This window comes from Zootermopsis nevadensis, unplaced genomic scaffold (genome assembly GCF_977971745.1).
Source record: "Zootermopsis nevadensis isolate Lab colony 2312 unplaced genomic scaffold, Znev_1.0 Znev_ptg000002l, whole genome shotgun sequence".
Classification (NCBI taxonomy): Eukaryota; Metazoa; Arthropoda; class Insecta; order Blattodea; family Termopsidae; genus Zootermopsis; species Zootermopsis nevadensis.
This window is the reverse complement of record NW_028259134.1, coordinates 17,202,253-17,217,058: the sequence shown is the minus strand read 5'-3', so window position 1 is coordinate 17,217,058 and position 14,806 is coordinate 17,202,253. Positions and strand designations below refer to the sequence as shown.

Sequence of the window (14,806 nt, the reverse complement as noted above, 5' to 3'; positions counted from 1 at the left end):
GCATTTACATGCTGTCTTGTAACCTCTCTTGCCATGAAAACATGAGAACAAAATGCTGATGAAAATATTTGGACCTGACTAAAATCAGTTTGCTGTTGAATAGAAAAAATTGCATAATAGTTAACTTCCTAATTTGTATTGTTTACATACTATTATTTGGTTAATTAAATCAGAGGTTGAGATTATTATGCATATAGAATTCAAACAGACATTTTAGTAAGAAATATTTATAGCAAGAATCTAGGTGAGAGATCAAGGCTCTCACAGCTCTTAAGTTCTGTTAACTCCACCAAACTTTGCATCATATCTTCTTATAGGGTCACTTCACTGTGTTGCATGCAGTGATCAGGGAGAAGTGTACACTTGGGGTGACAACGATGAAGGTCAACTTGGTGATGGAACAACCAATGCTATTCAGAGACCAAGGCTTGTGGTTGCATTGCAGGTAACTGACATTTCTAACAGCTACAATTCAATATTGCAACTCTAGTTCCTTTATGGTAGTTCTTAGTAATTTCTGGCCAGAACTTTCTCATATCCATTAGCCATTTATACTTCTTCATATTAAAGCAAATTTTTTGAGAACTGGTTCCCTATCTCACACTGTGTAGTATAAATAAGTGTGCAACTCTAATTATTACTAGCAGCTTTGAATCATGTCAAATATGTTTATTCACAGTATAAAATGTTGACAACTTGATGTGGTGTTACAATTTTACAGACATCTTAATTATCTACATTCAACATGTGCAATTAAATATGATGAGGACATAAATAATTGAATTTGTCTCAAGTTTCTTGTCAATATATAATAGAAAGAAAAATAATGATAGACTTACCTAGTCAGAATGCACACACATTTAGTAATATTTAAAACAAACTGTTAGTCACTAGAAGGAAACAAAAAATGCCATTGGTTGTAAAATAGTTTCAGCAGTGATAGAATGTATATAAAATAACTGTGAATGGAATTTGTGGACTGTCATAAAACAAGCTCTGGACTGGTAGAAATTTGCCTGCAGAACACTGGATGAGAATGTAATGCATCAGATTTAATTTTATGAAATCCATTGTGTACCAGTCAGTTTTCTGACAGGTGCCATGTTTGTTTTATGCTGAAATTAAAATGTTTGTTCCTGAATGTTGAAGGCAAAGAAGATAACACAGGTGGCATGTGGTTCAGCCCATACACTGGCATGGAGCACAAACAAACCTGTATCTGCCAGCCGCCTACCAGTTAGCACACCTTTGGAATATGATTTGGTTCGGGACTTCCCGCTGCCTACTTTACGCAACCGTCTTGTTCTCCTGCACCACTTCTCTGAACTCTTTTGTCCTGGTGTTGCCATGTTCCCCATAGATGGAGAGGGTAGCTTAGATAAACTCCGAGGAATACTTGTATCATCAACAAAGGAAGCAGCTTTTAAAAAAGTATGTATGTTATGTTTCAAATGAATTATTGCACAGTGGCATTTTTGTTGTTCTTGGTGTTATTAATATTGTTTTTCATCAAACTCTGATAAACTGTTGATTGCAGATAAGGTTTCTAGGAAAGACTGAGGTGATTTCAAAAATTTGCAAGTTCTGTCATGAAGTTTTATTGCAGCACTTCCATATTCCAACCCTACCATTTTGCATACTTATCTGTAGGTCACTGGAAGTATTATTATAGATCTGGATTAAAACATATTTTTTTGGTTGATAGGTCATACAGGCTACAATGGTACGTGACCGACAGCATGGGCCAGTTATTGAACTGAATCGAATTCAAGTAAAGCGGTCTCGCAGCAAGGGTGGCCTAGCAGGACCAGATGGGATCAAATCAGTGTTTGGTCAGATGGTCACTAAAATGTCGCTTCTCGCCCAGGAGGCTTTGTTCCTTCCTCATCGTGTTTGGAAAGTAAAATTTGTTGGTAAGAACAATGTCACAGAAATTGTAATATCTGTATAGTAAACAGTGTAACTTACATTACAGCATCAGTAGTGAAACAAAACTTTGTATGAATTTAAATAAATATATTTATTGTTTTGTGTAGGCGAAAGTGTAGACGACTGTGGAGGTGGCTACAGTGAGAGCATCACGGAGATGTGTGACGAGTTGCAGAACGGCTCCCTTCCATTGCTGATACCAACACCTAATGGTAGAGATGATGCAGGAACCAACAGAGACTGCTTCTTGCTCAGTCCGATGGCCAAATCACCATTACACATGAATATGTTCAGATTTTTAGGTAAGGCTACAACATGCCCATTTTATGCATCATCTGTATTTACTTTTTAGTCTGATGATGATCACCAATGAATGAACTGGTAGCCAGACATGTAAAGTAAGACACTTTCTTGAGCCAGTTGAATCCAGTCCATGCTCTCCACCCTGTTCCTTTAATACCAAGTATAATAGTATCTTCTTATCTATACCTAGGCCTTCTAATTGGTCTTTTACCTTTTGTTTTTATATCTAAAGCTATGTATGCATTTTAAGGCTTACATGACTGACATTGGATGAGTACAAAAGAAATAAAGTAGTAATACAATGCCATTGCCATTAAGAGAAGAACTTTGTTTCCAGATAATCTCAGTTTTCTTTTCCTCAGTTTCATGCCAATATAGCACAGTGGGTAAAAGTAAAAACTAAATATACGTACCGTGTCAGTTGGTTGAACGAAAGTGTTTCATTGACAGTGCTTGTTGCAGGTGTTATGATGGGAATAGCCATAAGGACAGGGAGTCCACTGAGCCTGAATCTTGTTGAACCTGTATGGAAGCTATTGGCAGGAATGACTCTTACACCTGCAGATCTCACAGAGGTGGACCGGGACTATGTCCCAGGTACACCATACAATACTTACCAGCAGTTCATGTATAGTCTTACCAACCACATACATTTTTACTTGAACTGTGATTTTTCTTGAAATGGATAGTGAGTAATTGAAGTACCTCAAAAAATAATAGAAAATTCAGACTCGGCACACAAACCCACGAAGTGATTTGCATTTTATTGTTAGATTATAAAGCTACATAAATGTAACATTAACAGCACAAGATGTCTAGGCCCAGAAGTCTGCAATAGGAAAGTTGTTTTATGAGTTCTTACTTTAGCTCCAGTCAGACCTGTGTCCAAGAAGGCCTACAATGTGTATAAAGATTTGAGAATTAGTCTGGAGTTTTAGCAAGTCAGAGGGTCAAATTCAGTAAATTTTAACAAGACAGACTATTATGGCCCTTCTCTTAATGGATATGTTTTAAATTCACATTTTCTCTTTAGCTCATGTAGTTTCTGATTTCTTCCAAAAATCAATAGGAAAGGTCGATTATCAGAAAAGTGATAGCTTCTGTATCTTACAAAGGCGTAACAACACATTTCTTGACATACTCATTATGTGTTGGCTAGCATATATAATATATCTGCTTTGTAGGTTGAGCAGTGACTTAATTGTTGCTTTTAATGTGCATTGTTTGCAGGACTTCTGTGCATTCGGGACATGGAACCAGATACAAAAGTGTTCCAGACATTAGAAATGCCATTTTCCACACCCTCAGCATATGGGAATGAAGTACCTCTCTCCACTCGATACCACCGCATCATGCCCGACAACAGGCTTGAATATGTGCGTCTTGCACTCAATTATAGGTAGGTCTAAAGCATGCAATTACAGTGACACTGATGTGTCTCTAGGAAAGAACAGATTTCAGCACTACAGTGAGTAAATTTTTGTGGTGGTTCAACTTTGTTATGGGATTTGTTGTCTGCTTTGAAGCTTGACACAATGGGCCATCATGGGCAATATAATTTTCTCGGAGGCAGATAATCATCCTCCCACCTCACAGCTTGAGCATTCATCACATTGGCATTACCATCTAGAGGATATCAAAAACCACTGAGTTTGGAGTACTACTATGGCATAACATCCATACTGAATTTCATGAAAATCCATACAGACATACTTGAGTTATTATATGCTTTACAGGTGATGATGTCATTAATCATCACACAAGTTGTAACAGAAAATTTTACATATAACATATGGGTAATGTGCAGTATTTTGTATACCTGTCTTGATCTTACCAATTGCAGGCTTCATGAGTTTGATGAACAAGTGTCTGCAGTTCGGGAAGGAATGGCAAAAGTTATTCCAGTTCCACTGCTGTCTCTGTTCAGCGGTTATGAACTTGAAACAATGGTTTGTGGTTCTCCTGACATTCCACTCAACCTTCTCAAGTCTGTGGCCACTTACAAAGGTAAGGGTTTTTATATGTTGGTAAGATTCACACTGAAATATTTTTCCCTGTTCTGTATGAGTAATATCTTCAGTGGACCATTTTACAGCCCTCAGATTTTGTGGTCTAGCCATTAGTGGTTTCCTTTTTTTGTTTTGTTTAAGTTTATTTTGTATGTGTGGGAATCAAGAAATGTTTATTAAAATTTGTGGAGGAAAACATGAAGGAAGGTAGGCCAAGATAAGAGGATTCTCTCAAAATATATCTTTGAGAAGTGCACCTAACTATGCAGCACAGTTCTACTTAAGAAGCTGACAATTGTTTATGTGGTCAAGAAATTTTTCATCCTTTGTGGAACCCAAAGGCTCTACCATATTCATGACAGCTGACAACTGGGCACAATTTTGAGCCAGCTGAATCTGGTCCACATCCTTGCACCCTGTTATGTTAATATCAACTTTAATATTGTCTTCCTTTCTACACATGGGCCTCTCAATTGGTCCCTTCCATTTAATTTCTCCGTCAAAACTTTTGTACACATATCTCATCTCTCCATACAAGCTACATGTCCTTTGTACATCATTTGACAAATACAGTGTATCACAGTATTAATAAAATATTTTCTTTGAGCCAACTGAACTACAGTATTAGTTAATCAGGACTCAGCTGAAAACTCACTGTTATAATTATGTTAGTTTTATAAATTATATAATATCATTATTGTATATACAGACACTGACTGTATGTAGTTTTCCTTTCTCAAACTTTTTACCAAGCCATTTACATTTGTCTTTTAGAACTGTTCAAGCATGAGAAGAAAAATTGTGGTTCCCAGTCAGAAATATTGAAAATGTTGACATTTCTCTTATGTCTGCCTGATAGAATACTTTCTGTTACTGATCAGTTACATCGTTCCAGGTGTTGATGTAAATGCTTCACTTATTCAATGGTTCTGGGATGTTATGGAGGAATTCACAAACCAAGAACGGTCACTCTTCTTGCGTTTTGTATGGGGAAGAACTCGTCTCCCACAGACCATTGCAGACTTCAGAGGACGTGATTTTGTACTTCAGGTAAGAAAGTTTGTTTATTATTGTCATAACTATTCAGGTTCAAGTTATTTTCAAGACTTGAAGGATATTTTTCCCCATTTTAAAATGACAGTTTTTTCACCATTTTTGGTGATAAACTTGAATGTGAGTGCAGAATAAATAAAGGTTGTTTACAGATTTAGGAAAACTGTGCATTAGGTTTTCCAATTAACTGGCAGTCAGGGTCCACACAAGTGTCCACCTAGTATAGTTTGCAACTGTAATCTTGAGACTTGCAAGGAATGCAGTAAGTCCTAAGTGTTAAGGGCAGACACTATCTTTCCTCCTTCACCCCATTTCCTCACCCCGCAAGTCTCAAGATTACAGTCGTGAACAGTTCTCAAGTTATACTGAAATTGTAGAATGATATTCTTAATGGTAGTACAAGTTACCAGTAAATGCATACAATAAATTACATTTCTGCTATACATCCAGATGATAGCATACTGCTCAGTTGAAATTAATGAAAGTAAAAAAATTCTGCATTATGAAGTGAACTGCAGTTTTGAGGCCAATGTAAAAAGGAAAGGACATGAACTGTAATCTAGGAGTCACTTCTAAGGAAAAAATGGCTTATTAACTGTGGTTTTAATGTTTATCTCATTTATATGGTCACTTTCCAATGTACAAGATGCACTATGCTTTTTAGGGAAATAACTGTCTTATACAACAGGAAATGCAGTAAATATTTAATAAGGCATTTTTAAAATCTCAGATCAACTTAATAATGCAGTATTAAGACATACAGATGGGTAACTTGTATGTGCTGATTATAACATATGCTACAGCACTTGCTATTAATCTGAATCCTTGCTTAGTCTAGGTCACTGAATGCATACGATCCAGAGTTTGCCCATTAATTTCTTCTAGGTCCTCGATAAGTACAACCCTCCTGACCATTTCCTGCCAGAGAGTTATACTTGTTTCTTCTTGCTGAAGATGCCACGATATTCATGTAAGGTAAGAATAATTATCCTGTATATAATATTGCATGTTGAGAGAAAATTTCAGTCTCCTATATATAACTTTTATTTGTTCTGTTGAACCGAGAAGAGGGAGGTAGAATAGAATAGTGGAGAGGAAGATGGAGAAAGTGAGAGATTTTGATAAAATTGAGGACATAAGTTGGTGTGGTGATGAAAGAAAAAAGGCAGAGAAGGACAAGAATGGCAGGGAAAATGATATTAAATGGAGAGTGGGGTTAATACAGTCATTGAAGACAGGATGTCTAAGTTAGTTGTGTTCCTGACTGATGGCAGTGTTGTAGTAGTAGTGGTAGTGGCTGTCATCGTAGGACCTGCTGGTTTCTGGCATCAGCTCATGTGTTTATCTCTCTAATTTTTCAGGCTGTTCTCAGAGAGAAACTTAAATATGCTATTCACTTCTGCAAATCAATTGACACAGATGAATATGCCAGAGTTGCAATGCCAGGAAGTGGTGGAGCCTCCAGCAATTGTGATAGTGATGAACTGGAGAGCATAGCTAGTGATCATGCAGCATCAATATGAATGATGGCTTTCACTGTACAACGATATTCCACTGATGTTTGTACTGTGCTTGTGTGTGCACAAAATGATGCATTCTCAAGAAAACAGGTATCTGATTCTTCAGTGGAAAGACATTCCCTAAATAGCTGTGAGAATATGTTATAAATTTTCAAGTACTTGCAGTATATATGATTTTATTTGAATAATAAATATTGGTGTCTAATAAACTAACAGAATCCTAAATAGAAGTTTAAAAATTTTCAGATAATGGTTCTAGCAGTTCATGAACATGAAGCTAATGCATGTGGGAAGGGAAGCAGCATCTACAGTGTGTGTCAACAAACAGCCAAGTTAAAGTTGTGATGTGTGTGGCTGTCCAAGATTTCTGTATACTCAAAAACGGAGCTTCCATGAGAGAAAGTAAAAATACTGGTAGAGTTTTATTTTAAAATGCCATCATATTCCATCCATAAGATTTCAACACAGACGGGAGTTCATGAGACATAGGCAAGTCTTATTACTGAATTAATGATAGTCATTCACAGTCTACATTCAAATGTCAGAATTTTGTTATTTAAACCATCTCCTCTGTAGTGAAATTCAGTGTTATATAAAAAAATTAATATTAACTTGAACCATGTTGTTTGTAATATCACACACAAAACTCTTATCTGTAACCACACATATGCATTGGCTGACAAACCAAACTTTTGGAAATGAACATTAAATGATGGTGTATACAGGCAGATATTGTCATGTTGTGGTCCAAGAAACCAACACAGATGTAAGGGTAATTCAGATTTGACCTGGAATTTTGATCATAGCATGTCAGTAAATCATCTTACATGTTTCACATAATTCAGTGTCCTCAAGGTATAAAGTCACAATGATAGACTACAGTCAACAGACTATATATTTAGACTGTGCAAAAATTATACAAGCCCATATCATTGCCTATGAGAAACAGTGAAATTTTCAGGTCAGATTTGAATGTCCCCCCATATGTCCATCCAAGTTAATCTTGTTATTAAAACTTTCTGAAATTTAGGTTTGTTACAAAGAACAGTATTGTTCATGGTTCACCAATAATCAATTAAAATGCCAATTATAACGTAAATTTGTTAAAAATCTAAGAAGACCATAGCATTTGTAATTATATGATTTTAAATCTAATCCCAAATGACAAACATTGGTACCAGTTACTTCCAACAGATGGTTAAAGATTGATGCAGTTGCTAATATCAAATATCAATTTTCACACCTATCAGCTGTCACCAGTTCCCTAGGTGTCTTCAGGCAAAAGGAATAATTCCTTGAAACAGATCACAGTGTTTACTTCCTAATCCTTATCTACCACCATGATAACTTTCCCAATTCATTCAATGCCATATAACCTCTGCAGATGGAACAATATAACTAAATAGCCTACAAATGTTATTCAAGGCCAAAGCTGCTATACTTTGATAAAAATTTAGAATTAGATTAGTTTCCCAAGAGCAATAAAGTGTGGCAAATAGGCACTTCATTTTAGTTGGAGCTGTCGATCTCAAATTCATACATAATAACGATCAATCAAATAAACTGGTAATTAAACAAACTTCAAGTCCTGATGAAAATAACCAAAATCTTGAAAATGAATCAAATGGAATTCACTTCGTGCCTTTTATTGTTTACCTTTAACTGTGGAACAAAGTTTTACCTTTAAATATCATATATTATAAAAAATATTGGGATTTAGCAGATCAAAGACGCATATATACAACTATACTCCATTGTAAAGGAAGTTTTTCGGTCATCATGCATGATATTGCAGAAATTTTCTGCAATGAACTTTATTAAAATAAGTACAGATTTGTACTGAAATACTCTTATGTAAATACGACATGAGGTCCTCGCAGCAACCTTGAAGTAGACTACATCTCTCTCAAATGTTGATATCTACCTACAAGTCCATGAATTCTCATGGTGTTACAACCGAACATGACACTTTTATTTGAATTATACTTGTTCTTAGAATTGAAATCATTCCAAATGTTCACCAGCTGGCAAACATGTTAAAAAATGAAACTGATATTTTGTGATAGAAAACAATTACGTCTTTATTTTTACAAATAGGTTCATTCTGATTTATGTACTTTTTGGTGCTAGCATATGCCACCAAACGGAGGACGAAAATTGAACTAAGCAACCGCGCACAAAAGTATCTTCGGTCATAACAAATATCTCTACTCGTAGATTTTTAACGTGGTTTGCATTGTGTTTCTGTGTTCGAAGACAGCGGTTTCGAAAATGCCTCACAGTATATAAAATGTTCCATATGAAAGGAAAACGGCCAAAATATGGTTTTTTAGTCTGTGGTAGTGATTAACGGGTTCTGAACACAAATGACCAACGCCTGTACTGAGTGGAACCAGTGCGCGCCGTCCTTAATTTGTTATAGTACCGATGACCAATCATCTGGACTATTTCTGTAGTTGAAGTGATGTAAGTTAAGCTGTTGTAAACTTATTTTCACTAGCAATTTAATTGCGTATGCTATGCATCGGCTAGTTTTCTCGATATTTAATAGCATATATGTTATTTATCTTGCTGGAGGTTAGTGGGTTTCCATTGCTTTATTTGGTTAACTTAGTTAAAACGTTGTGAGCACTTTTTCGGAATTCCTCACGATTAGGAAACATGCTTGGCAAACGTAGCTTGTATAGGTATATCTTTACAGAAAAACCTACATTTGTGCCAAGTTTGACGTAGTTGATACAGCGGTATTGAAAATTACATTTTATCCAAAAGGAAGGTGGTCAAATTGAGGGGCATGCCAAGGGAAGGGATAGTTAATGCGTCATTGTTAATTTTTGTAGGACAGTGGGACCCTTCTTTAGAAAGGGGCATTTCCGTTGAAAATAGGGTTAGTAATAAATTCACATGAAGGGAGGGATGACTAAGTTCCCAGTGTTTTGTTGGTGTATCAACATCAATATGCTACACATTTAGTAGCCAAGTCTTCAAAACTAAGTATCACGATTTTTTTAGTCGATTTTATCAGTTACACCAGACATTGCCAATCCATGTTACTTTAACAAACTTATCACAGAAAGTAATGATTTTGTATCTATTAGAATGGAGGAATTTGAAGAGTTTCTTGATCAGATCCACTGCCAGGTGTCTGCTTCAGGCATACACATGGACAGACATAGTCTTAAGGATTGTTTGCTGGAACCAGGAGAAGAACGACTTGAGCTCATTCACTGGGCATTGTCTGCATTGGGTATTGAAATTAAAGAACGAGGTAATATTTTCCTTTTGTTTTAGTAAACTCCATTTCAGTGGGTTTGAGCTGATTCAGTTGCATTTTAGGTTAGGTTTGTGTTAGAAGTAGCTGTCCTGAGAACAACAAATAATTTTGTTGAGAGTTTTAGTATGAATAAAGCTGAATAAATGTCCTTTCTTCAGCTAATTTGTTTGACTGCTGAAATAATGCATGAAATCTGCAGTGAGGTATATTTCAGGGTATGGGCTTTGCCCACTGGAGCCACAAACCACTTCATCTTGTTACACGATGTTTTACCTTACATTTTTTACTTATGTTTTTCCATACAATGTTGTTTGATCAGAAACTCAATACTTTTAAAATGTGTAAACTGAATGTTCTCAACATTATTTTAGTAGGGATACTTACCATTTAGCACAAAACTTACTTGTCCTTTTAGTATGGATACTTTCAGTTGTCAACATAAAACTGCCATCTTGTTTAGACATTAACATTTCAGAATGTTTGTAGTCAGTTGTTTGAACATTCTATTACAGATATTACAGAAGTAGTTGTTGAATGTGGCTTGTGCTTGCCTTCAAATTTGGATATTGTACTGGTAAGTAGAACTACATTCCTGTTAAGCTTTGTTCCTCTAGTATGAGAGCCTTGGTGTTATGAATTTATTTTTTGAATTATTTTTCAGTGTTCTCACAATGTCACTATTTCATGAGCATTTATTTCTTAGTGATTACAGCCATTGATGAGACTAGAAAAGGTGTTTCTACTATCTGCTGGCAATGCGCAGTCAGAAAGTAGGACTTTCGATTACTATAGTATTTTCACCCATTACTATACTGTTTAGACTATTCAAAATGTCTTAGTTTTGTTACAAAACTTTTATACAGGTTTCTTATATCTCCATTTATGACCACCATAGTACCACATGTCAGACATGAGCAGTGCCTCTCAGTTGTCAAAGTATCTTAGTGATTAATCTCATTCCCCACCAGAATATCAAGTGTGAAATTTCAATCAGATGTTATTCTTTTACATCACTTTCTAGGGTAAGTGCTCAGCAGAAGATAACTTTGAGTTCTGGAAGAGGCTGTTTCACATAGTTAGAATGTACCAGGAGGCAAAACCTACATCTGTTAGTACTTACAAAAATATTAATAAGTTTTGGCTTGAGCTGGCAGCAAACCCTGACCTGAAAGTGAGTACTGGTACCTAACTAACGTGAGAATGGCAACACTCCAAGAATCTGTCTAGTACTGGCAGAAATACATGGGGCATTCTTTAGATTTGTTATAAAAGTGACTGAACATGTCTATATACTATCAACATTATCCATTTTCTCTCATGTACATTGTTTTGATGTACAGTAAATGTGCCCATGACTTTTGGAATGACCTTTGTGAATTCACATAAAAATATTACATTATGCACTGATGCCTTAGTACCTCTTAAGCATGTAGTGTACCTGAAGACAAGGAATAGCACATAGAACAATCCCAGACCTGCACATTACAGTACTGTTTTTAAGAACATTCACACTCTGTTAACAGAAGCTTCAGTCTGGCCGTTTGAATTGTAGCTGACTGGTTATGAACTTTACTGTTGTATCTCTCTCTGACATGTTCCATTAGAGGCACAAAACATTTTTAAATTTGACCAATGGCCAACTGTTTATATTGAGAGATGCACCATAACCAATTGTAAAGATCTGCACTTTGAAAGTTGTTTAACAAAACAGACAAGATTGTTATCTTTGCTAGAGAAGGGTGTATGGAAATCAGCTTATTAAATGCAATAATGTAAATCAATTTTGCCTGTATGAAAACTGGGTATGATGGTTTCGAGTATAGTTTTAATTGTGTAGTAAAATAATATGAACTCGATAGGGTCAGTTCCTGGCTGGGGCAGATATTTTAATCTTTGCTACTACATTAAGACCAGTTCTGGGGTCTACCCAGTCTCCAATTCAGTAAATATTCTTCCCCATTCATCCTTTACCATGATCCTCTCATTGGATGTTTCATAACTTATGCAGCTGATGAAACATTGTTAGATAAAGCAGGAAGAGCAGCTTCTTTGTAAGGTTAATTTTATGTGTAGTTTTATTATAACACTGTTAAACAGGATGTGTTGCAGCCTAAAAGAAGGAAAGGTATCTTGCCATTAAAAGTGCCAAAAGATTCGGCTAAGAACATGTCAGTGGAGAAATTACTGAAGAAAAAAGTATTAGAAGAAAGTAAGTTAAGAGATCTGGAAAAAGATAAGGAAGCATGTCTGCCATCAGAAGACACTGTAAGTACTTGTTTGTATGTAACTGTTAATATAGATTCTGTTTGTAATATCTTAATGCTTGGTGAATGCCTACTTCATATGGTCCTGATTTTTCACTTTGTGGCCATTTGTATAATGCTGTATTGTTGCTGAGTAACAAAATTTTATGAATAAAGTGAAACTTTCGTGGCGTGACTGAAGTTGATGAAAGACTCTTGGGCTACAAGCTGTGTCAGGTTCCCATCAGCGAGTGCGCTGCAGAGGACCAGTTTGTTAACGCAGCTGCCCTGAGGATGAGAGCAGAGATGGCTCTCAAAACGTTGGCAGAGGATATGGTGTATTCAACATTTAGCCACCTGATGCAGTTTGTAGCCCAAGAGTCTTTCATCAAAATTTTATTAAATTAGTTGTAGGCATAGGTATGCGTATTATGTTTTATTTATTGAATTGGATTCACTGGAATCATACATTGTTTCCTATGCCACATGTACAGAGGGATTTATGAGTAAATTACAGTTTTAATAAACTAGATTATTTTGTTTCCCAGGAAGAATTTTGTAATACTGGGATTCAGGATACAGAAGATTTAGACAAACTGAAACATCAAGTTGACATCTTCAGAAATGACATGGCTACTTTCTTGATGCCATGGATATTGGATACACCTAAGAATTTGGAACTGGATGAATATGACAGTCTAATACCTGAACTAGCTAACAAAGTGGATAAAGTGAAGGGGGTAAGAAACATTTATGCCTTATTTGACATTACAAAAGTGATTGTGTGGGCTGATACAGTCATAACACATCTGACTTGAATTTGGGGGAGGAAAATATTAAAAACTCAGGATAGTCAGTAACCAGTCTGAGATTTGAATCATGCACCATGTGAATACAAGTACTGGTTGTATGGGATAGATGTGGTGTGTAACACCTTAACACCTACTTTCACGTAAAATAGTAGAATGGTTTAATTCAGAGGTATGAATCTGTTTCAGATTTGTGAGGATGCAAGAAAGATATTGGCAGCATTAGAAGTACTCTCAAAAATTAAGCTTGAGAAACCATCCACTGATGAGAAGTTAAGTTTACCATACATACAGAAAGAAGACCAGTTTTAAATTGACAGTAACCACTTCAGGATTCATAAAATAATTGTGATTTTTAAGAAATAGGAGTAAATGAAGAACAATGGTACAACACTGTGATTGCTCCATTATTAAAGAATAATCAGGCTTGTATATCCTGTTTCTGACTTCATTTTTATTGACTTCAGCTATTTGAGGGAAGTGAAGATCCTAATTCTTGGGTTTTATTACCTTGTTATTAGTTTCCTGATATTGTGAGTGATCCATTTATTTTCTCTTCTGCCAAGGATACCAGTGGTGAACTTACGCATTACTCATTGCCAGTTTGCTTCTGTCAATCATTAGAATAAAACTGAAATTTATTATAAATAACTGTAGTTACATCCTAATAATGTAAGTGTATTTTGTTTAAGACAGATAACCTGCATTTCTGATATTAAATATTGGAAGCTATTGCAAATGAGTTTTCAGGCATAAAATATTATGCTATGTTTTTCCTTCAGTCTTTTACTATGCAGCTAACCATGTATGTTTGTATTTATGTAACAGTCAGTCAGTTTGTTATAATCTTTAGTTTATTTCAGTTATTTTTTATATATGATTACCAAATGCTGCCCTTATGTAGTTGAGTTGAGGAAATTCCTACAAGCTTTGAGTCTTGATCTTTTCCACCACCCCTTACTGTATGTTCCTCATTGACTCAGCTGTTTCCCAGAAGCTATGATATCTTCGTTTTTACAGGATGAAGGTATCAGCTCTATGCCCAACTATTGCTACCATGGGGCATTTAGGATTTTCTGTATTTCCTTGGCCAAGGGGTCCAGGTTTTAAGGTGCTAGGAATGACTGCAACGTGTGATTAGCCAATTACATATCACTACGCAGGCTGAGGTGACATAGGATTCTCATTTGACTTGCAAATTATCTATTGACTTACAACCAGGGATGTATGATATATACAAGTAAGACAATAGCAAAGGACGTATTTGATTCCTTAATTTTTAAGTGGCGGCCTATGGGTTGGTGTGGTAGACCAAGTTTTTCGATTAGCATGTTGGCTTCCATCATTGGGGTTGAAATGTGGATTGGAAGGTGGTAAGTTTTTAGGTTTAGTTCGAACTTTCGGACAAGAACACGAGAACGCTACGCTCCCCTTTAATTTTGTTGCGAAACGTAGAAAAATTGCGGTCATTGATTGCACAAACAACAGAATTCCCTTACACCTGCTAATGAAGTAACAAATTTAGTATTTGATGGTCAGTTGTACGATCTTGACCTTACTGTTATAAAATAATTTTTATGGCTAAATGCAAATGTATTATGTATTGACAGTCAAATTTTCTGTTCTAAAATAATTTATATTGAAACAATGTGCTGCCATCTTTACG

General features: G+C 35.8%; 2 protein-coding genes across 10 annotated transcripts in view; both read left to right on the top strand.

The window, feature by feature from the left end:
- Positions 1-7,983, top strand: part of HERC2 (E3 ubiquitin-protein ligase HERC2) — a 68,079-nt gene extending 60,096 nt beyond the window's left edge. For 5 of the 6 annotated variants that reach the window (XR_015535890.1, XR_015535891.1, XR_015535892.1 and 2 more), the window contains exons 74-84: positions 318-445; positions 1,150-1,431; positions 1,706-1,913; positions 2,037-2,231; positions 2,695-2,829; positions 3,463-3,631; positions 4,076-4,239; positions 5,137-5,291; positions 6,180-6,269; positions 6,656-6,904; positions 7,061-7,983. Coding sequence is in view for 1 of the 6 variants with exons in the window: in XM_087351668.1 (XP_087207794.1) it covers positions 318-445; positions 1,150-1,431; positions 1,706-1,913; positions 2,037-2,231; positions 2,695-2,829; positions 3,463-3,631; positions 4,076-4,239; positions 5,137-5,291; positions 6,180-6,269; positions 6,656-6,817 (1,688 nt within the window). In the remaining 5 variants the exon portion in view is untranslated. Of the gene's footprint in view, positions 1-317; positions 446-1,149; positions 1,432-1,705; positions 1,914-2,036; positions 2,232-2,694; positions 2,830-3,462; positions 3,632-4,075; positions 4,240-5,136; positions 5,292-6,179; positions 6,270-6,655 lie in introns of all 6 variants that reach the window. The other variant, XM_087351668.1, reaches the window with a different exon arrangement.
- A 1,141-nt stretch (positions 7,984-9,124) lies between these two features.
- LOC110831893 (uncharacterized) lies at positions 9,125-13,882 on the top strand. Of its 4 annotated transcripts, none has more exons than XM_022068367.2 (7): positions 9,125-9,391; positions 9,913-10,082; positions 10,601-10,662; positions 11,110-11,259; positions 12,186-12,353; positions 12,880-13,071; positions 13,330-13,882. In XM_022068367.2, exons 2-7 carry the CDS (start codon positions 9,914-9,916, stop codon positions 13,450-13,452), a joined length of 864 nt encoding a protein of 287 aa, XP_021924059.1. In that variant the 5' UTR covers positions 9,125-9,391; position 9,913; the 3' UTR covers positions 13,453-13,882. The 4 variants fall into 4 exon arrangements, with proteins under 4 accessions (XP_021924059.1, XP_021924058.1, XP_021924057.1 ...); XM_022068366.2 differs by having other exon boundaries at positions 9,130-9,280; XM_022068365.1 differs by lacking the exon at positions 9,125-9,391 and adding an exon at positions 9,401-9,501.
- Positions 13,883-14,806: the final 924 nt, after the last annotated feature.